Source organism: Artibeus jamaicensis, unplaced genomic scaffold (assembly GCF_021234435.1).
Source record: "Artibeus jamaicensis isolate MK-2021 breed Jamaican fruit bat unplaced genomic scaffold, CSHL_Jam_final scaffold_614, whole genome shotgun sequence".
Lineage (NCBI taxonomy): Eukaryota > Metazoa > Chordata > Mammalia > Chiroptera > Phyllostomidae > Artibeus > Artibeus jamaicensis.
The window spans coordinates 1697139-1717907 of NW_026522050.1; the positions used below are offsets into that span (position 1 = coordinate 1697139).

Consider the following 20769-nt stretch of genomic DNA (forward strand, 5'->3'; position numbering starts at 1 on the left):
GAGCTCTCTCTTTCCCCATCCATGCCTTTCCCGTCGCCCACCCCCTAGAGAAGGGACCATTGTCCCTCCAGGAGGCCCCCTTTCCCTCTGTAGTCAAGGGTCTGTGTCTTGTAGGGTGGCGGTTTTGGGCAGGGGCGGGGGATCTCCTACAAGAGTTCTCGTCTCTTCCTAAGCTTGAAATGGGACTAGGACAATCTGAGATTCCCGAGCCACTGCATGAAGCAGGCTGGGACGCAGGAGGGAGGGTAGTGGTCAGCTCGGAGTTTCTGTAAAGGGCCGGCCAAGGGCTACAGTGCGTGAGAAGCAGAAAGGCTTTGGGGCACAGGAAATGCTGATTCTAGGATCCAGAGAAGGGTAGGAAGACTTCATCTGAAGAGAAGAGGAAAGAGTGGGGGCTTCAGGTCCTACTGGAAAAGCCACCCCCCAGGAGAGTGGCTGTAGGACCATGTCTGCAGTAGCCCGCCATGGCCCAGGAGGCCCCTCAGAAGTGGCTGGGCTGGGGGAGGAGTGAGGGGAGAGGGCAGGAGGGAGCCACCACACTGGGGTGTCTGAGGACAGAGGCGCTGCTGGGTATGAGGGAGAAGGCCACTTGTCACCAAGGGAAGTTGGGGCCAAGGGCAAAGCCATCCCATTCCCTTTGGAGAGGGGGCGAGCTCTGTACCTCTAAGGCTAAACTCTAGGGGGGAAGTATCACTGTTAAACCTCCATCTAACCAGCTGATAACTGTGCTTTTAAATGTCCACTGGGGCCTCCCCCAACTAAAACCCCCAAACGCCACTTCCAGCCCCCATACAGCCAGCGGGGACTAAACTTGCTGATAACCAGATGTGATAAATCCGGAACAGGACAAAAAGTTAAAGGGACTGTAACAGACATCGCTAAAACCTACAGCCCCCAGCCACACTGGGTGGCTCTCTCCAGCGGGGCGAACTTTAACCCTTTGAGGAGTTCATGGCAGGTGGGGCCAGAGGGGCCTAGTTTGCTAACCCACATAGCTTCCTCTTTATTACCCACCTCCCTCTCCCGGAATTAGAGAGGCCAAGGGAGCAGCATGGGCTGAGGCTGGGACAACTTGTGACCCCAGGGGGTAGGGAGAGCAGGACAGGCATTACGGGTGGTGGGGGAGGCAGGGTAGGACTTGCGGTCCAGACTAGGGAAGAGCTCAGCCTGGTGACGGGAACCCGGCTGCCCTCCACCAGCACGTGGTTACACCTTCTCTTCAGGGCACTAGCTCCTCTTTTACGAAGTGAAATACTAGGCTAAATATTCTAGTATTTCCCCAACTGTGGACGGAGGAACTCACCTGTTACGTGCCTTAGTCAAGAGGGTCAACACCTTCCTGAGCCTCAGTTCCCTTCTCGGGAGGAAAGGACAGGGACGCCCTCTCAGCCTCGCTCACGAGGGGTGCTGTGAGAGTGAATGCAGTAAGGAGCAGGAGAGTGTTGGAGAACAGGCTCGGCATCCTTGGAGGGATTATTTCACTGTCAGCACCTGGCGTATGGGAGGTGCTCAATAAATATTTATTGAATTAATCCACTTTCCAGTTCCAAAATATGTCCTGTGAAGCTTGAGTCCCATGAGATGCTTCACAGTCAAGGGACTTGTGAAGTGAGCTTGGGAGCTGCTGAATCCCGTCTCTTCCTGCTGGGGGAGGCACGGGGACATTGGTTTTCTAAAGGCTCTGGGAAGTCCCATGAGAAGGAAACCTGTTGTTTATTTGTGAAATGTTTCCTTCCCAAACCTGTTTGACTATGAACCTTCTCTCGCCACCATTAGTGCCCAGCTTCCGGGGCCCCAGCACCCCCAGCCCCCGTTTGTGAGATGGAGGCGCTGCTCCAGGGCTGAGGGAGGTGCTGGAGGAGGCAGGGAGGCTGACTGGAGGGGACCGTGCAGACGGGACCGTGCAGACGCGCCCGAGGCTGGCCTTTGGCTGGAGGCCAGGCAGGAGAAGGGTGGGTGTCCCAGGGATACGTGTTTCGAAAGAGGGTGTGGGTTTCACAAGTTGGACTGTCCTCAGCCCAGGTTTTAGGGGCAGGGCTTCCAAGCACCTAACTCTAAACCAGATCTTTAACGAGGCACTAACCAGAAGCTAACAAGGGCTAAGCCAGGTCTTAAACCCCCCAGAGCCAGCAGCCGAAGGCCCGGAGGAGCAGGGGGCAGCATAGTAGTTCTGCGCCCCTCCCTCCCCGAAATAAGCAACACCAAAACCAAAGTTAAATCTAAACTTAAACATAATAAATATTTTTTCTAAAAACCAAACCAAAGCAACAAACTCAGAGGGTTAAACCGACCCCCAGATCCATTAAAACCAAACAGAACAGCAAAAACCCACCCAGGTGGGAATTCGGAGGTTGAACTGCTGAGTGAGGAGTGAGACTGGAGCTGGAGCGCTTTTGTTTTTGGCTGTCAGTGAGCGAAGAAAGGTCCCTTTAACGTTTTCCAGCTCTGTGCTTGCACATCCGGGCAGGGAGGAAGGCCTCTGCTCTCCAAGGCCTGATGCCCGGGCGTTGTGGGGCCTGGAGGGGAGGAGGAGAGGGGAGCCTGGCCAGAGGTCAGAGGGCCTTGTGGTGGCCGGGAGGGCAGAGTGAGGTCCTCGTGGCTTCCCCCACCCTCGCACTGTCCTCCTCCCACGCACTGTCCTGTCCATCCCCTGGCCTCACCTCCCTCTCTGCCTGACACGCACTGACCCCCAGCCTGGCGGTTGCCTTCTCTGTCTCTGCTTCTGTGTGTGCTCTATCTGCTGCTTCTGAGTGCTCCGTGGCTTGGAGCTGGGTATGGGGTGCTTGGGGGAGCAGGGGGTGAAGACGGGGACCAAACTGAGGGACGGGAAAGGAGGGGGGTGTGATGCCCCTGGAGCAGGCGAGGAGAGGGGGTAGGAAGGTTGGAGGCATGAGCATGGTGGGCAGAGCGGGGAGCTGGCCCCCTTCCCAGCCCATGTGTGCCCTGGGGACCTTCTCCCCTGGGGTCCCCACTTGGCTGAGTTGGGGGCTGTGGCTGACAAGGACTTTCCCTTTGGTGTCTGCCCCTTCCTCGTTTCTCCCCCCCCACCCCCACCCTACTCACTGGTTTTCACCTTGACTCCTCTTCCCTCCTCTGGCTCTTCTCCATTCTCCCCATCCTTTTCTGGTCTCCCCCCACTGCTTGTCCCTCTGTCTGTCACCCTTGCCCATTCCCCTCCCCACCAGGCCGCCAGCTGACCATCTTCAACAGCCAGGCTGCCATTAAGATCGGGGGCCGGGATCAGGGCCGCCCCTTCCAGGGCCAGGTGTCTGGCCTCTACTACAATGGGCTCAAGGTGCTGGCGCTGGCCGCCGAGAGCGACCCCAATGTGCGGACCGAGGGCCACCTGCGCCTGGTGGGGGAGGGGCCGTCTGTGCTGCTCAGCGCGGAGACCACGGCCACCACCCTGCTGGCAGACATGGCCACCACCATCATGGAAACCACCACCACCATGGCCACTACCACCACACGCCGGGGCCGCTCCCCAACGCTGAGGGACAGCACCACCCAGGTGAGGGCCCTCCAGCTGGTGGACAAGTGCTGGAGCTTTGAATGGGGCACTGGACTGATATCTTCATGGGGGAATCTTGGAGGCTGCTGTCCTTGTCATGGTGATGGTTCAGATGCAGCGGGCAAGGTCTCCTTTCTTGAAGTGTCCTTTGCTCTGGTGACCCCAGATGTGGAGGTGGCCACCATTTCCATGGGGCCATTCTCAGAGTTGAGGGGCAGTTTGATACCCCAGCTGGACCAGGGATGACTACCCCACCTAAGAGGGAGGAAGTCTGGACTCAGGGTGAGGGTGGAACGATGTCCCTGCCCATTGCATAACAAAAGCCGTGCTCAGTGCTGCGTGGGCAGCAAGTGGGAGACAGATGGAACCAGGATAGCATTGCTCTGGGCATGGCACAGAGGTGACAGCACTGGAGGGGCTACAGGGTCAGCTGGGGGTGGCAGCCCCTCTCCCGGGACTGGTGGAGGCTTAGAGCAACCTCTTCCTGATGGTTGGAGTCCCTGCAGTGGGAACGCAAGTCCAGTCCCTTGCTGTCACAAGTCCTGTGACCTTGAGCGGGCATCACTGTGTAGAAGGTCTCAGTGTCCTCTGTGGTTGTCCATGCAGACAGTCCCCTGGTGCTTTATCCTCCCCCGGAGTCCACCCCACCTGTGCAGGTGCTCTCCCTGGGTCCGGGCAAGCCCAGGATTTGAGTTTATCTTCCCTTATACCCAGAGGAACACCAGAAGGGGCTGTACATGGAGAATGAAACCCTCCTGGGGCAGGGCAGGCCTGGCTTTCCTGGTGGGCGAAGCCATTGAGCATATGTGACTTACTGAAGCAGCTTCAGGGCCCGGCTGAGTTTTCTAACTGTTGGTACCTGGAGTGCTCCAGCCAGACACACGAGACCTGGGTTAGTCACCCTGCCCCCACTGCCCAAGCTTCTTCGGTCCCACATTGCTCTGGCAATTGGGCCTCTGCGCCTAGAGGGACCTCTGTCCTCCCAGGGTGAGAGAGGGGTCTGGAGGCCACATGGGGATGTGTCCTGCCTTCAGCATGAGACCGTCTTTAGCCTCTGTAGGTGAGGGGCTGGGCTCACTGAGCTCCATCCAGGCCCCCTTATCTTGGCCAGGCTGTGCCATCAAGCTCCGGCCAACTCCAGTCAGGAATGATAAGCCTGGGCCTCCTTCCCCTCTGCCTTCACTGCCCAGTACACCAATGGGGTTCAACTGCCAGGCCTTGCCCTGGGAAAAAGGCCTGGCTCTACCCCAGGCTAGGCACCCAACACACCCAGTGCCCTCTAAACACAGGCTAGAAGAGCCGTCCAGGTTCAGTGGGAGGATGATGGGCAGACCATCAGGTGAAAGAGAGGGGTTGGACCTCTAGGGGTCACAGCTATGCTGGAGAAGCCCCCACAGGGGAGGCTGGTGAAGAGGGGGCAAGGATACAGACTAAAAATGGGTCCTCCAGGCCCTGCCAAGGCCTTGGGGGTGGGCAGCAGTATCTGAGGATCAGGGGTGGGGAAGGGGCAGGGTGTAACCCTTTCATCCCTTCCCCACCCCAGGCTTCTCCAACACCCGTCAGTCTCAGTCTCTCTTCCTGCCTGGACTCTGGGTTTCCCTCCCTAGGTCTCTCCCCTGACACCCCTCTGAGGATCCCTCCCCCTTACACTCACTCATCTTGGGGATTCTCTTTCTTTGTGATCAGGAGGAGAGAAAATGCTGACAAAGCCGACTCCCGTTGTCATGACAACCACAGCCCTAATTATTGTGTGCAGCCTGGTTCCCGGCTCAGGGAACGGGCTTGGGAGAAAGATGAGGGTGATGGGGTTGTGAGGCTACAGCCAAGCAAACTCCAGGTCCTGCTCCCTGCCCTGCCCATGCTGACCTCTGGAGGCCCAGTGCCTTGTCTTGCCAATGTCCCTGGGTCCCCTTGATCTAGCCCTGAGGCCCCAAGTGTGTCGTCCAGTCTCCCCAGATGTCTGGACATGCTGCTGTCTCATCGATCCCCAGGAGCCACGGGGAGCCACTGCTTGGCGGGAGCTATTTAGTTTCCCTTTGGAACAAGGGAAACGAAGGCCCTCAGTCACCCACCAAGTGATGAGAGAGCTGGACATGGGCCAGGGTGTGTGTCTCGGCCCAGGGCCCTGTCCCCCATGCCATCCCTCACCTCAAGAGGTGGCTGTGGGGGTCTACTGACCCAGCCTGGAACCCTCTTCTTTCCCCACCCCTCCTCTCACCCTCAGAACACAGATGACCTCCTGGTGGCCTCGGCTGAGTGTCCGAGCGATGACGAGGACCTAGAGGAGTGTGAGCCCAGTACTGGTGAGTGCCTTTCCCCCCTCCCCTGCCCCGGGGCCCACTGCGAAGCTGACGGGAGGGAGGGGCGACTGTCCCTTCCACCTGGCCCAAGCCCAAGGGGCCTGCTGCTAGGCCTTGGCTTTCCCTTAGAGCTCTACCCTTCCTACTGGGCCCCACCCTGGTCCCTCAGGTGCCCTCTGGAGAGGCAGTTTCTGGCCTTTTGGTGCCCCAGCCCTCAGAGGTAGTGAGGTCCTTAGCTTGGGGTCCTGGGGTTAAGAGCCAAGGGGTGCTGGGAGGGAATGAGGAGACTTTTCCCTAGAAAGTTGAGTTACTGCATCTCCCATAAGTCCTGGGGGAGAGGAGATGAGGAATGTAGGTTTGGGAACTACAACTTCCATCAGCTCTCGGGTCCAGAACTGCAACTCCCGTCAGTCCCTGAGCCTGGTATTCTCCTGGTCACTAGTAGAGGAGGGTTTCTGCCGGATCCTGAGGCCTCCTCCCGCCCAGTCTCAGGGAGGGGGACGGACATTCTGCCAGTGCTGCCAAGCCAGGGCGGTTACTGCACAGCAGCTTGGTGCCCAGCCGGGTGGGAGGTACCCCTTGGCCGGACATGTGGCCCCCTGGGGAGATTGGGACCTGAGGTCTGGTGCAGATTTCCAGCGGGAGAGTTACAGTAGGTGAGAGCAGGGCTGGGAGCAAGCGCTTCCTGGGGGTGACATTCCAGCCTGTGCGTGCTCCTTCCAGTTGGAGTCAAGGGTGCAGCCCCAGAGAGAGACCAGACTGGCAAAGTGGGGAGGGCCTGGAGTGCCGACTGAGAACTTCGGGGCGTGGAGCAGCACGGTGGGTGCGGTGGGTCTGAGCAGGCAGGGAGGGTGGCTGAGGAGCTGAGGTCATTGTGCTTGAGGCTGGCGGTGGCGATGGGGGAAGGACCAGGCTTCCCATCCAGGGAGCCTGGGCCTTAGTGGAAGCCTGGATGAGCCCAAGGGAGTACACATCCTTTGCTTGGGATTCCAGAAACTTCTGATTACCTTGGAGTGGGTGGGCTGTTGGTACCGGAAGGCTAGAGGTTGGGGCAGGTACATGCAGGATAAGAGAGGTGAGGTGGTTGCTGAGGCGGGCAGGGTGGCCTGGGTATGTCCTGTGAATCTGGCCTAGGGGGTGGGCTTGGGGGGGTCTGCCAGGCCCAGGGGAGACGCTGAGGCTGAGGGTAGGCTACAGCCATGGAAGGGTTGTGGCTGGAGCCTCGAGGCAGAGGCTCCGCTTCCAGAGACCAAGGGCAGGGGGTTTCCAGGGTGCAGGCCTCCAGACCCAGAGGCCAAAGTCCGACTGTTCTCTGTGTGCCCCGGGTAGAACAGCGCTGAGGGGCCTCTTTCCAGTGGTCCCTGGCCCTGGGACCTTGGGGAGGCTTGGGCTGCTGGGCTGGAAAGACCTCCCCATCCACAGCACAGGGCCTGTGCTTCCTGGAACAGAAGCCCACCACCACGGGGAGGCCCCTTTGTTGGGGCTGCTCCCCTGCCCCCCTGGGGGGTCTTGGCTCGGAATGCACCCTTACACTCCACCATTGCTTTGGGCACCTGGAAGCTTCAACATGGCACTCCTCCTACACTGTGCCCTGTCCCCTCTGACTCGTCACTGACCGAGGTTTCCCGTGGGGGCACAGGGCCTCTAGCCCAGATCTGCTGGAGTGGCTGTGATGGATGGTCCATGAGAACCCCGGGATAGGGCTCAGGGGACTAAGGGCCGCGTGGGTCATGAGAAAGGGGTCCTCGGCCCCACTATATGTGTTTACACGTGTGTGCCTATGTGCACACACTCTGGGATGGGAACTGCCAGGGTGAGAGGAGGTGTCTCTGCTCTCCCTGGACCCTGCAGAGAGGAGAGTTGGGCCGGAAGGCCACCACACAGACAGGCGCACTGGACCACATGAGAGCCACGCACAGTCCACCCAAGTTCTAGCTGCCCAGCCCCAGCCCCAGCCCCGAGTCTCGTTAGGGGCCTGGGTGTGACGCTGAGTGTGTGCACAGGTGGGCTTCGTTGGGACAAGGGAGTGAGGAGGGGCCGAAGTAGACTGCATGGGTGGCTGGGCAGCTCCTCCTGGGAAAAGGGCTGAGTGTGTGATGGGAGGGTGGCAGGTAGAAGAAGAGAGGCTGGGGGTAGGGACAGGTTGGTGGTCTAGCTTGGCTCTCCTCGACTTTAAAAATAGGAGGGGAGAGAAGGCATACTGCATGCTTGAGCCCCCAGGGGAAACCAACTAGAGCCATAGGTGGTCCCCCCACACGAGTGGGCATTTGCTCTTTCACATTTATGCCACTTAAAATGCTTCAGGTTGGATTCTTGTTACTGGGATTGGCAGCCAGTCAAGAACCAGGGCAACTCTAGCATTCCCTGGGTTGATCTAGACCGTGTTGTCCCGCACCGGGAGTGACCCAGGGCGGAGACACACATACTTCCTGTGCCCCCAGGTCAGGAGGGCTTCTTGTCTAGTAGAGGACCCGGCTTGCTTGGGCTCCAAGGTCAGTATTAGACTGGTTCGAGACAGCCACTGCCCCAGGGCTGAGCCCAGGGTATTTGCCTTCCCACCTGTCTGGATCCTCCGCTCAGGCCAGGTGTGAAGCTAGGATCATCCCTGCTCATCTTTCCACCCTGTCCCTGGCCCTGGGCCCCTGCACAGGCCCTGGGCCCTACGCCCCTGCCCCCAGCTTGGGGAGACCATCATCTAACATGGTTATCTTACATGAGGTTGGCAACCCAGTCAAGCAGTATTGTTTCCCCCTTCTTTTGAGGGGGAGTGCCTTCCGGGCGCCGTGCACTGCGTAGTTGGTAACGGGCCCCCACTGCTCACTGTCCCAGCCGGCCCGCCCCACACATCTTGTTATGGGCCTGGCCCTGTAGGGATCTGCGTTTGTACCTGCTGAGACACACGGGAAGTGCGCACGGGCTCAGACCCACAGAGGCACACATCTACATGTGCACACATGCCTGTGCACACACATCTGACCAGAAGCACACAGACCTATCAGCAAGCCCACATGGGCCCACTTGTACAGGTACACATATGTTCAAACCTAGAACAGTGCAGGCCATTCATATCCACACAGGCAGAGACCTGAACACGCTTAGAACTTAAGTAACACATGTGCTCAGAACCCCAGACATTGGTACACAGAATGGCTATTGAGACCCACAGCAGCACAAATCCATGTATACATACAGTCCCATGGAGAAACACACATGCACTCAGAGCTACAGTCTTGCACACGTGTGCTTAGAGCTGCAAATGTTCCTGCACACAGCCATGGACTCACCGGTGCCCCCTGCTCAGACCCACTGCTTCATACTTACACGTATGCTCAGCGACACAAAAGTGCACATGCAGTGTGTCTCGTGCGCCAAGGCATGTGATATGCTCAGTGCTGCACATGTGCAAACCCTGCAGCACACTTGCACACACCTATAGAGACACACCAGATGTTTGGAATGACATGCACATGCTCAGGCCTCTAGGAGCATTCATTTTAGACATGATGCTCATGTATGTTCGGGTCTGAGCATGTACACACACATGCTTAAAGCCATTGAGAGCCATGCATATGTGTCCTCAGGTGCCCAGAATCCCACATCTGTGTTCAGTTCACAAGCGCATGCATGTGCCCAGACCTGAAGACCCTGAACACACTGCCATGCAGTTGCTCATAGACGTTCTAGAGTTACAGATGCATGTGCACATGCTCAGGTCAGCCATGTGCAAGGTAGGGATGCATGCGTGCACAAATTGGGGTTCAGGAATGTGTAAGCCTGTGCTCAGGGTCACAAGTGTGTGTGTCACAGCTCCACCCAAGCATCCCCTTGCACTCAGACCCACAGTCCCCCACACATATATGTTCACAGTCACCAAGACATGCACACACATCCTCAAAGGGATGTCCCCAGGTACCAGGACCATGCTCATTCTCACAGAAGTGAGCTACACCTCTCAGGCAGGCTCGGTGTGCCCAGACCTGCACATATGAGCTCAGAGCACACACACTCGGACCCCTCAAGGCAGGCGTGCACATAGATAGTCCCCCGGCCACACACGTCTACAAAGCCCACACGGCTACTGTTGCACCTAAGCATTTGCTCGGAGGTGCCCGTGTGGCTGCATGTGGGAGGGCACACACAGTCACAGACTCTCAGCTCACATTCCTGCGTTCAGACCCAGCGAAACGCACGACAGTACACACAGGTGAGTACACACAACTCTTCAGATTCACGTGAGCCCGTGTGTGGCTAGACCCACAGGAGGAGCCTCATGGACTGCCCATATGTGCATGTCCCTCCTGAGCACTGCTCCCACGCACATGCGTGGGGTGCTCCGGCGCGCTCAGGCTGGGTTCTGTAGACAGTGGACCCGTTGCTATGTTTGCTCGGACTCACATTCAGCCCAGATTCGCAGAGGCTCCGATGTGTGCCGATTCTGGAGTGTCTCGGGACACTAGTTCTGTGACAGTAGCCCCACAGCATCTGTGGTTTAACACACAAATTTATTTCCCCTTCACACAGTTATATGTAAGTGCTCCTGAGTGGTGGGCATCTCTTCCCCATGTGCTGACTCAGCGCCCAGCCTCTTTCCATCTTGAAAGAGATGTATAATCTTTACATGGTGACTTCCTCAACTGTGCTGGGAGGGAGTGAACGGGGAGGGTCACAAAGAGGCGGTTTTATGGAACAGGCCTGGGAGGTGTGCGCTGTTCTCACTGATTTCTGCCCTTCGGAGCCCAGCCACCGGGCCACCACCTACCTTCCAGGAAGGCCGGGAGGAATGGCCTTGCTGCGTCCCAGGAAGAAGCGGAAACTGTTATGGTGACCAGCTAGTGACTTCTTTGCAGCAGTCTAGTTTTTCGATCACCAGTACCCATTCCCTTCTTCCTCCCTCCCACGGAGCTCACCCACCCCTCCCCAAGGGAGACACCCAAAACCCCGCCTAGTCAGAGCTGCGCTCCCAAAGGTGAGGATGCCTGGGGGATGGCCGCCACTCCATCAGGCTCAGACCTGGCTCCTGGGCACCCCTGTGTGGCCTGGAGACTCGAACTGAAAGGACAGTGGATGTCACTGCTTGCACAGCCCAGCACACACCCAAAATACAGCAGTGGGCCACAGGCAAACGCACAATAAACCTCTCATTCAAAGAAGGGAAGGACAGAAGATGTGCGGCTCCTAGTTGCTAGAGTGGGAGAAGTCACCCAGCATGGAGCACCCAGGGCACGAGGCCCTGCCCCCGCCCTGGGCAGTTTTGTCCTCAAACCTGCCTCTGCGGTCTGGGAAGAGCCCCCTCTGGGGCCCTGTTGCTGTCCTCTGCAAGGTTCTTTCTGGTCTTCACTCTCCTTGTCCACCTCTGAAGTTGGTGTCGGAAAAGTGTCCTCTTTGAGGGTCCTATCGTGCTGCCAGCCCATTCCTGCTCATCCGTATTTGGGGCCCCAGTGTTATTTAAAGGTTCAAGCAGTCCAAGTAACTGCACCCCGGGTTCTCTCCTAGACACAACTCCCCAGCCAGCTGATTTCCTGTTTCTCTGCTCCCATGCCTGTCTCAATTCACTGGTGACCATCCTGAGCACATTTGAAATGGTGGGGAGGAGGCCACACCTTTGATCTGATTCCGTGGCAAGGCTGAGCCCCTTGCTCATGTGGGGGGTTCACTGGGCCGCTGTCCCTCAAAGCCTTTTTCGATCTTTGTCTTACAACCTGGGGTTTGGAAGCAGTGGCTCTCTGGACACTTGCAGGCCGCCATTTCTGGGCTCCTTCTATCCCTTCCTCTTTGCCTCCCCACCACTTCTTGCCCAGCTATGTCTCTTTCTCGCAATATGTTACACGAAGCAGAAAGTGAGAGCTAACGATGCCTCCCTGACTTTGCTGTCACTTTCCTTGGTGCCTCAGCCTCTACATGTCCTGCCACTGCATTAGGTGGTTCTTCATCTGTCCGGGGCCAGATCCGTCTCCTTGGGTTGTTACACGAGTGCCACAGGTTTTGGTGGCCCTCCCATCTGGAGTGGTGTTTGTATTAGAGTATATTTGTCCCTGTGACAGCCCTCAAATACCAGCGGGAGCTTCTCGCTCAGGTGAAGCCCTACCTAGGTGCTCCTGATCAGCAGGTGCTCTGCCTCAGGTGTGCTTTGAGAACCTGCACTCCTGTTTGGTGGCTCCTCCATTTTTAACAGGTAGTTTGCACATTCACTGAAAGGAGAAGAAAGAGCATGGAGGATTGAACACAGAGGCTTTTAAGGGCCAGTACTGCCCACTGCTCAGTCGTATGGCCACACCAAATTGCAAGGGAATCTGGGAAATATAGTCTTTGTTGCCCAGGAGAAAAGAAAATGAGTGAGGAAAGAGGTACCCAGAGGCACACGGCGTGGGCACAGACCCTTGGTGGCATGCTTATGTGTGCTCAGTGGCGCATCCACACCTGCACACATGAGCTCTGAGCCAGCGGTTCACTTGCACATGTGTCTGCTCAGACTCGCTGACGTGCATTCACATGCTTAGACCCATCGAGGTTCGTGTATGCACATGCTTAGAGATGTGCCCCCAGGTGCGCAGGAGCAGGCCCTGAGGGGTGTGTACGTGCACACACAAGTATCTCTGTCTCTGACCTTGAGTCCCCCTTGGTGGGTGCCCTTGCTGTATTGGTGTTTCAGGGTGGGGAGGGGCACCATCCTTCTGGTCAAGCCACACAATTACACAGGTTGTTCTCTGCTGGAAAAGGTGAGTAAGGGCTGAAATCTAGCCGGTGCCTGCTTGCCAAGCCCCGTGTCCTGGGCCCTGGAGGGGTGGGGCTGTGTCCCCCAGGAGGACAAAAGACCGTTTTCCAGTTGTGCACAGAGCTGCTGTTCACCAAGTTGTGCATCTGCAGGGCTGAGACTAAGTCCAGAAGCCACCTTTTTGCTCATTTGCACGTGATGCCCTGTGGGCTAGTGGCCTTCTGGCCCTCATAACCTGGGTGGGGAACCCAGTGGTTAAGGACTTAGTCCCCGACACTCAGCCTCAGTTCTAGACACCCCTGTGGGAGCTAGATATGCCTTGTTTGGGTGGGAATGGGATTCATGGGTGGAGTTCCAGTCACCGGTCTTCTGTTCCCTAAAGACAGAAAGGGCTCAGCTTGCTGGGCTAGCAAGAGGCAGGGGGGCTGGGGAAGGGGAGCTGCTCAGGAGTGGCTGGTGCTCTCCTTGGCCAGAATGGAGCTCCAGTAAGTGGGCCTGGTGCATGCACTGGCATTCCATTTCAGAGCAGGGGGTGGTGGCACCTGTGATTAGTGCACCTGTTTCCCAAATGCCGCAGCTGTCTGAAGTAGGGGGAGGGAGGGAGGCTGTCTGTAGTCCCTGTCAGATTCCCAGGGGCACCCCATCCCGATGTGCACCTGTGGTATGGAGCTGGACCTGGGGTCCCTGCACCAACAACTTTGTGGGGCTGTACTCCCAAATGCCCAGTGGGAGGGGGAGCCCCTCAGTTGGACTTTTGCAGTGAGGAGTCTCTCCTGCAGGCTCTGCTAGGTCCTCACTGGGGCAAGCTTGCTTGACGTTTCCTGGACCCCAGGAATCCCAGCACCCCATGCTGTGTGTGACTTGCTTGCAACAGAGCCCAGGGCCCCTGGAGTGATTGTCAGGGAAGGAAGGCAGCGTGGGGTTTCAGTAGCCGTGGTATCGTGGTATCGTGGTGAGGTGTGTGAGTGGCAGGGAGGAAGCAGTGTGGGGTTGGAGGCTGGCTGCAGCGGGGCAGGCAGGACCGGGCAGTCAGGACCCAGCAGAGCCGTGCTTACTACAGAGCCGCGGAGGCCGCCCCCTGCAGAGACTAGGGGGGAGCACTCGGATGGGGGCAGGGCTTGGACTCTGCTGGAGGGAGAGCTAGGGAGAAAACTTCCGGCCTTCTAGAACTGGGCTCCAGCTCCCTTCTACCCAACACTAGTGGGTCGCAGTACTTTGGTTTGAGAGTGGGGCGGGGGCACTGTCCCAATGGGACTTGTATTTGTTGACTCAGGGGCTGATGGGGATTGTGGTCTACACCCCTCCAAAAGCTAATGGGAGTTGCAGTTCTCACCCTTTGGGGCTGATGGGAAATGCAGTTTCTGCCACAGGGTTCCCAGTCATCAGACCCAGGGAGGGAGGAGACCTAATGCCCCCGAACCCCTCCCCACTAGTTCCCTTGGGCCCTATATGATCAAGTGCTTCCTTCCCAGATGGCTGTGTATGTATTTTTTTCTTTTTTTGCTTTCTTCTTCTTTCCGTTGTTTTATTATTGTTTTAACAATAAGAGGGCCAGAGGCAGTCAAGCCCTGGCCAGGTCCTGGCGGCCCATGGGGGTTCTGGGGAGGGGGAGGGGGGAGTCAGTGGGGGTCAGAGGTGGAGGGTGAAGAAGGAGAATGTTGGGGAGTTAGGGATAACTCAGGAGTCGTGTGTCCCTGCCCGCTTCCTTCACTCACTCCCTGCTCTGCCCCACCGCCCTGCCTCTACATGGCTTCTCCCCACCCTCCCCACAGTCCCGCGGGACAAGGTTCTCCTTCAGTGTGTCTGTCTCCTCCGTGTCTACTCTTCCTCATAGACCTTGTCACCTCCCACCTTCAGTTTCTCCTGCCCTCATGGCCGACCTGCAGGTGGCCTTCAAAGCTCCCTCCCATGACCATCCCCTCCCAAGTCGTCTCACCCCTGTAGCGATACATAGCCACCTTCATGCACCTCTTCCCACTGCCCCCTGCTCTGCACGCTGACACCAGGTGGTGGTGGCCGCTCCTCAACACCACCCTGCACCGCAAATTTCAGTGCTGTTAGTTTCTCGAGGGGGAGAGGGCACAAGTGAGGGAGGAGAGTATTCAGGAGGCAGCCAGATGTCCAGGGAGAGAAGAGTGAGGGAGGGAGATATCAGATAGACAGAAAACGTGGTACAGAAAAGTTGTTTTTTCTTATTTTTTCCGGGAGAACCCGCTTACACAGCTCTGTTTGTAATTTTTTTCTTCATGCTAAAATCACACGGCCTATTTGTTGATGTAAGTTGCCTGAATTCCGTGGTATGCTATCTTCTTTTTTAAAAACAAAAGAAAAAACAAAAGCAAAAAAAGAAATATCTAGAAAAAAACCCTAAAAGATATTGTTGTTAGGTTTGTTTAAATGCTGCTCTCGTTATCTGTTTTTAAAGCCTTAAAACAGTAGAGTTTTTTTTTCCGTTTCTTTTCTATTTCCTTTCCTTTCTGTTCCTTTTGGTTTCTTAAGACAATCAAAAGACCAAAACCCAGAGAGCCACAGAGCCCGTGCGTGGGGTGCCCAGGGCATCCAGCCGCTGCCCGCTTAAAGCGCAGTGCTGCGGCCGGCTGGCGGGCGGGCCTGGCCCGCTCTAGTCTCCGCCAAAGCCAATTGGAACCGATTTGGGTGTGTGAGGCTGTTGTTTCTCTCTCTGTGGCGGCCACTTGCGCCCCGGCCTGCGCTGACGCCCTCTCTTTTCTCTTCTGTCTCTTGTTCTAGGAGGAGAGTTAATATTGCCCATTATCACGGAGGACTCCCTAGACCCCCCTCCCGTGGCTACCCGATCCCCCTTCGTGCCCCCACCCCCCACCTTCTACCCCTTCCTCACGGGCGTGGGCGCGACTCAAGACACCCTGCCCCCGCCCTCTGCCCGCCGCCCACCCTCCGCCGGGGGCCCGTGCCAGGCCGAGCAGGACGACAGCGACTGCGAGGAGCCCATCGAGGCCTCGGGCTTTGCCTCCGGGGAGGTCTTTGACTCCAGCCTCCCCCCCACGGACGACGAGGACTTTTACACCACCTTCCCCCTGGTCACGGACCGCACCACCCTCCTCTCACCCCGAAAACCCGCTCCCCGGCCCAACCTCAGGACAGATGGGGCCACAGGCGCCCCTGGGGTGCTGCTAGCCCCTTCTGCCCCAGCCCCCAACCTGCCAGCGGGCAAAATGAACCACCGAGACCCGCTGCAGCCCCTGCTGGAGAACCCACCCGTGGGGCCCGGGGCCCCCACGTCCTTCGAGCCACGGAGGCCCCCTCCCCTGCGCCCTGGTGTGACCTCTGCCCCCGGCTTCCCCCATCTACCCACAGCCAACCCCACGGGGCCTGGGGAACGGGGACCGCCGGGCGCAGTGGAGGTGATCCGGGAGTCCAGCAGCACCACGGGCATGGTGGTGGGCATCGTGGCGGCCGCGGCGCTCTGCATCCTCATCCTCCTCTATGCCATGTACAAGTACCGCAACCGCGACGAGGGCTCCTACCAGGTCGACCAGAGCCGGAACTACATCAGTAACTCGGCCCAGAGCAATGGGGCGGTGGTGAAGGAGAAGGCCCCGGCGGCCCCCAAGACGCCCAGCAAGGCCAAGAAGAACAAAGACAAGGAGTATTACGTCTGAGCCCCGGGCACCTCGTCCCACTGCCAGCTGTCCCTTCCGGGAGGGCCCGGGAGTAGGGTGCGGTCCTCTCCCTGCCGGGGCTCTGGGGCCCCACTCCGTGGCTGCCTCAGACTTCTCTCACGAAGAGGAAACGCAAAAAAAAAAAAAAAAAAAAAGGAAAGAAAGAAAGGAAAGGAAAACCCCGTGCTCATCCCTTTCCTCCTGCCGTTTGGGGTGGCGGCACCGTCAGTCGTGGGGCTGGCTGTCCCTCTCCGCTCTGCGCTCCTGGGCAGGGCACGTGCTCACAGCCCTGGGTTGATTTATTTTTTTAAAGGGAGTAGTTTTATTTTGGTGGGGTTGGGCGGGAAGGAAGGCCGGGGGTTTTGTAAAGTGTCCACTGCTTGTCCTGTTAATTTTCCTCAACTTTTCTTTTTCCTCCCTCTGTCCCTCCTGCCTTCCTTCTCTTCCAAGCCCTCCAGTCCCCACCCCAGGCTTGCAGTCTCTCTGCCCCATCCTCCTTCCCACTTCTTTTTTTGTGTGTGTCTGGTTTCTCCCTTTGGGTTTCCAGAGTCCGCGGGAGAAGGGGGGGAGGGTGGGCGAGCGCCCAGCGAGGGAGGGGGCGGGGCAGCAGGCGCCCCCCGAGAGCGCCCGGGCCCCGCCCACTGGGGGAGGTGCCTTCCTGGTGCAGTCCAAGGAAGGGGCTTGGGCTTGGGGAAGCCTGTTCTGTTGTGAGCCGCCGGGCAACGTGCATTGCTGGGGGAACTGCTGGAGGAGCGGGGGTGGGGGGCGGGGGGTGGGGGGAGGGGAAAGGCAAATGCAGATATATATTAAAGACAAATAATCTAGATACCGTGAGCAGCAGCCTGGGGCACCCGGTGGGCGCCAGCAGCAGGGGAGAGAGAGCGAGGCATTGCCCTCGGACTGCTGGGGTCACTTCTCTGCCCACGGGCTCCCTGCTCCCCCAATTTTTTCTCTTTGTTAATGTGTCTGAGTCTTGGAAAACACCCCAACCCCAGAAATGTGTGGGAAAAGAAAACAAAAACTTTCCAAACCCAACGGTCCTGTGCAGTTTGTTCAGGGTGGGAGCTGCTGGGACAGTGGTCCTGCCTCTGGGCCCATGAGTTGGTAAGTAGCCCCCCAACCTTTTGGGCTGAGCATGGCTTTGGGCTCCAAGGGGCAAACTGTCTTTGTCTCCTCGTCACTGAGGATGGGGGAAGGCCAGTCTCTGTTCCTAGTTGGGTCGACCCACCCACCTGAGGACCTTAGCTTCTGTGAATGGAGACAAAGCCCCAGAGGCAGGAGGATCGTGTTGCCCCCTAGTCGTGCTGACAGCTCTTGGGAGAGGCAGAGTTACACCTGGTGGCAAGAGCACCAGGGGCTCGCCATGGTCTCAAGGTGGGTGAATCAGCAGCCGAATCCAGATTTGTCCCCAGTTCTGCCTAACTCCGGGGTCTCTGCTCCTTTCACATCTCTAGAGGTCTGTCCTCCCCCACCACAACCTCCCTGTCCACTCTGGCTGACCATGGCAGTCCCTGGGGCCACAGGTGAAAGCAGCCTCACCCCCAGGTGTTTGCTCTTTCGTGGAGAAACTAGACAGGCGAAGGGGAGCGGACGAGCTGAGAGGGCTCTGCATTAAGCCTCTTGGTCACAAGGAGCAGGGACTCTACAGGTGGGGTTGGAGGTGAGGACCCGAGTGTGCGGGCGGTCTGTGCTCCCTGGAGGTGGTGATGGGTCACCGCGCACTGAACACTCAGATCTCCTTTGCCTTCTGCTGGGGGTGGGAGACGCTTACCTCCCCTCTGGGCTCTGCTTTCTTGTGCTCTTAACTGGCCATCACCTTTCACTGCTTGAGTCAGTTTCCTGAGCTTCCATCTGAGGCGGCTCTGCTGGCATTTCCCAGTTCCCGAGCCTTAGATACCTCCCAGGCCCCTGCCTGCAGCAGCCCAGCCGGGTTGGCTCATCACCCCCTTTCTCCTTCCATCCTAAGATGAGGCTTTTGTCTTGGGACCCACCCCACTATGGGGCGTGGCCCCAGAGGTCCTTGAGCCCTCCTCCAGAGTCCTATCAAGGAAAGCGGAGTGGTCCACCCCCAGTTGCCCGGGGTGTGGATTTCCATGGTTTTGTCTTCTCCTTGCCTTCCTAAACCAGCCACCCTGGCTGGGGGAGGCTCTGGTACCCTGATTCCCTCACTGCTCACAGTCGTGGAGCCTGAGGTTGGCACCCCCAAGGTCAAGTGAGCTCTAGTGCCTGTGGAAGCCTGACAGGAGCCCTGACTTGGGGCAGTCTTGCTGGAATGTCCTGTCCTGGTGCAGGTGACGGCCCTGCCCCTGCATCCTCTGTTGCTGCCCTCTCTCCTTAACACCACAAGCCAAAGAAAATAAAAACAGGCAGTCAGTAGTTCTTTGGTGTCAAGAAGGGAAGGAACATGCTTATTTAAGAAATTTCTATCCCTGGCTGGTGTAGCTCAGTAGATTGAGCACTGGCCTGCGAACCAAAGGGGCTCCAGTTCGATTCCCAGTCAGGGCACATGACTGGGTTGTGGGCTGGATCCCCTGTGCGGGGCATGCGAGAGGCAACCACACATTGATGTGTCTCTCCCTCCTTTCCCTCCCTCTAAAAATAGATAAATATTTTTAAAAGAAATAAAATAAACTTTTAGAATAGCCCCAAACAGTCTGTTAGAAATAGGGGTCCAGACCGAGCGGCCGTGCAGGCGTTGGAAGGACAGGCCCGTCCCGCCCGCAGCCGTGTGGCTGTGTTCTCTGTGAGAACTGCTCCAGTTCTCTGTGTCAGGAGGCTAAGAGTGCCTGTCACTCAAAGACTTAGTTGTAAGAAGAAAGAGTCCTGGACCCTGCCATTGACTCAGTTTACCCATCTGTAAGAGATGGTCCCCTTAGTCTCAGCTCCTTTGTCTTAGGCATCTGACGTTGAACTCAGCTGGGCCTAAGCTGAGTCCTCGGGTTCTGGCTGGCCTGGCAGTGACCCCCACGAGGGTGCAAGCAGGGCCTGGCGGCGGCTGGACCACCGCCTGTCCAGGCACTCCGCTCCTTGACAGCACTTACAGGAATGTGTCAGGGGTTCTACCTCGGGGGGACCAAGGACAGGGTGTGGGGAAGCAGCTTGAAGTGAAGTCTGGCTGAAGTCTGACCTTGCAGACCTGCCCTGGCCGTGCTTGGCCAGTGCTGGGCTCCTCTGGTGGGAGGTCCCCCTCCTACAGGTGGGCATGGAGCCTGAGGTGCCCAGCAGTGCCCCTCTGCGCACACCCTCCTGGGTGATCTACTGGCCTGAGTCATGTGTCTGCCCTCACTGCCTGAGGCCTCCACCACCATGGGAGGGACAGACCATGGGTTCTTCTTCCCCATACCCAGTCCCCTTGGCCCCTTCATTCTCCAGTAGCTCCTGGGGCTAGGACCTCCCTGTGGCAGGCACTGAAAGAGAGGGTGTGTCCCAGGTGAAGGCCTGCCATTCAGGTGGCAGCACCCAGCTGTAAAGCAGGCCTGTGGCAGCCACCCAGGCAGGACTGGCCTCCCTTCACAGGGTGCCCACTCTGCCATGTGATGATACCCTCTAGTAGCCCCAGAAGGGCAGGGCTCTGGGTCCCGGAAGATTGTGACTATCTGGAAGGGCCAGGAGCAAGGCCCCTCTGACCCTCTGGTGAGCCTGAGTACACTCCAGGGGAGAGGAGGAGCCATCTCTCATCAGCCCTGGATTCTGCCTTCTGGAAGCTTCTGGACACCCTGGAGTTCCAGGAATGCCGAGTAAGGGTAGGAAAGACGTCTGGGGCTCAGCTGGGCAGTAGGCAAAGGTGGAAAGTCTAGGGTGGGCTGGGACAACCTCAGTCCAGGGGTCTTCCCAGAGGGCTGGCCATAGGCAGGTGACTAAAGGAGATAACCCCCAGAGGCCCTGGGGCTCCAGCTGCTGGGCCAGGTCAGGGAGTGACCCTGTCTCCCCGGGGGGAAGGGAACAAGGAGCTCTATTCTATTTTCCCATCAACTGTCTTATGTGTGCACACGTATGTGCTTATGACCAGTCTGTGTGTGCACGTGGAAATGTGCAACCCTCTGCTGAGGTGCCTGGCAGCAGTGACACAGGCCCCGGGGCCAAGAGCTACTGGACACGGCCGGTGGGGATCCCACAGGGCAGCAGGGGTTCCTGCCTGCAGCCGCACCTGTTAGCTGGTAGAGGGGGCCTCTGGAGCCTGCTCCGTCCTGCCTGAGGCCCTGCGTGGTGATTCCCTGACGTGCTGCCAGAGGACCCTGCAGCGGCCTCGCTCGTCCTGAGAGGGATGGTAAGGCCTGACTGCAGGCCGGGGGGTGTTGTGGCCACAGACAGGCTCTGGAGACCTGAAGACCAGGGCTGATTCCTGATTCTGCCCCTTCCTACCTGTGTGTCACGGGCAGTCAGTGTCCCTGAGCCTCAGTTTCCCCTCTGTGAAAAAGGGCAAAGTCTACCTGGAAGGATTCAGGAGAAGATGAAATGAGATGAGAGCCTGATGTGCCCAGTGTGGTGCCTGGCCCACCACAGGGGCCGGAAAGGGCAGCAGCCCAGGTGGACTCTATGGCCTGGGAAAGGGCCATGCCAGCAAGGGACCTGTACCTGGGCATTCACTGGGCTGATCGAATAGTCGGC

General features: G+C 58.0%; 1 protein-coding gene across 13 annotated transcripts in view; it reads left to right on the forward strand.

Annotated features, from left to right (window-relative positions):
* NRXN2 (neurexin 2) overlaps window positions 1-17192 on the forward strand; it is a 93610-nt gene extending 76418 nt beyond the window's left edge. For 8 of the 13 annotated variants that reach the window (XM_037146416.2, XM_037146419.2, XM_037146418.2 and 5 more), the window contains 3 exons: window positions 3186-3511; window positions 5736-5814; window positions 15857-17192. In XM_037146416.2, the coding sequence (XP_037002311.2) occupies window positions 3186-3511; window positions 5736-5814; window positions 15857-16161 (710 nt within the window). In that variant the 3' untranslated portion in view covers window positions 16162-17192. Of the gene's footprint in view, window positions 1-3185; window positions 3512-5735; window positions 5815-15271 lie in introns of all 13 variants that reach the window. The other 5 variants (XM_037146414.2, XM_037146415.2, XM_053659102.1 and 2 more) reach the window with 1 other exon arrangement.
* Window positions 17193-20769: the final 3577 nt, after the last annotated feature.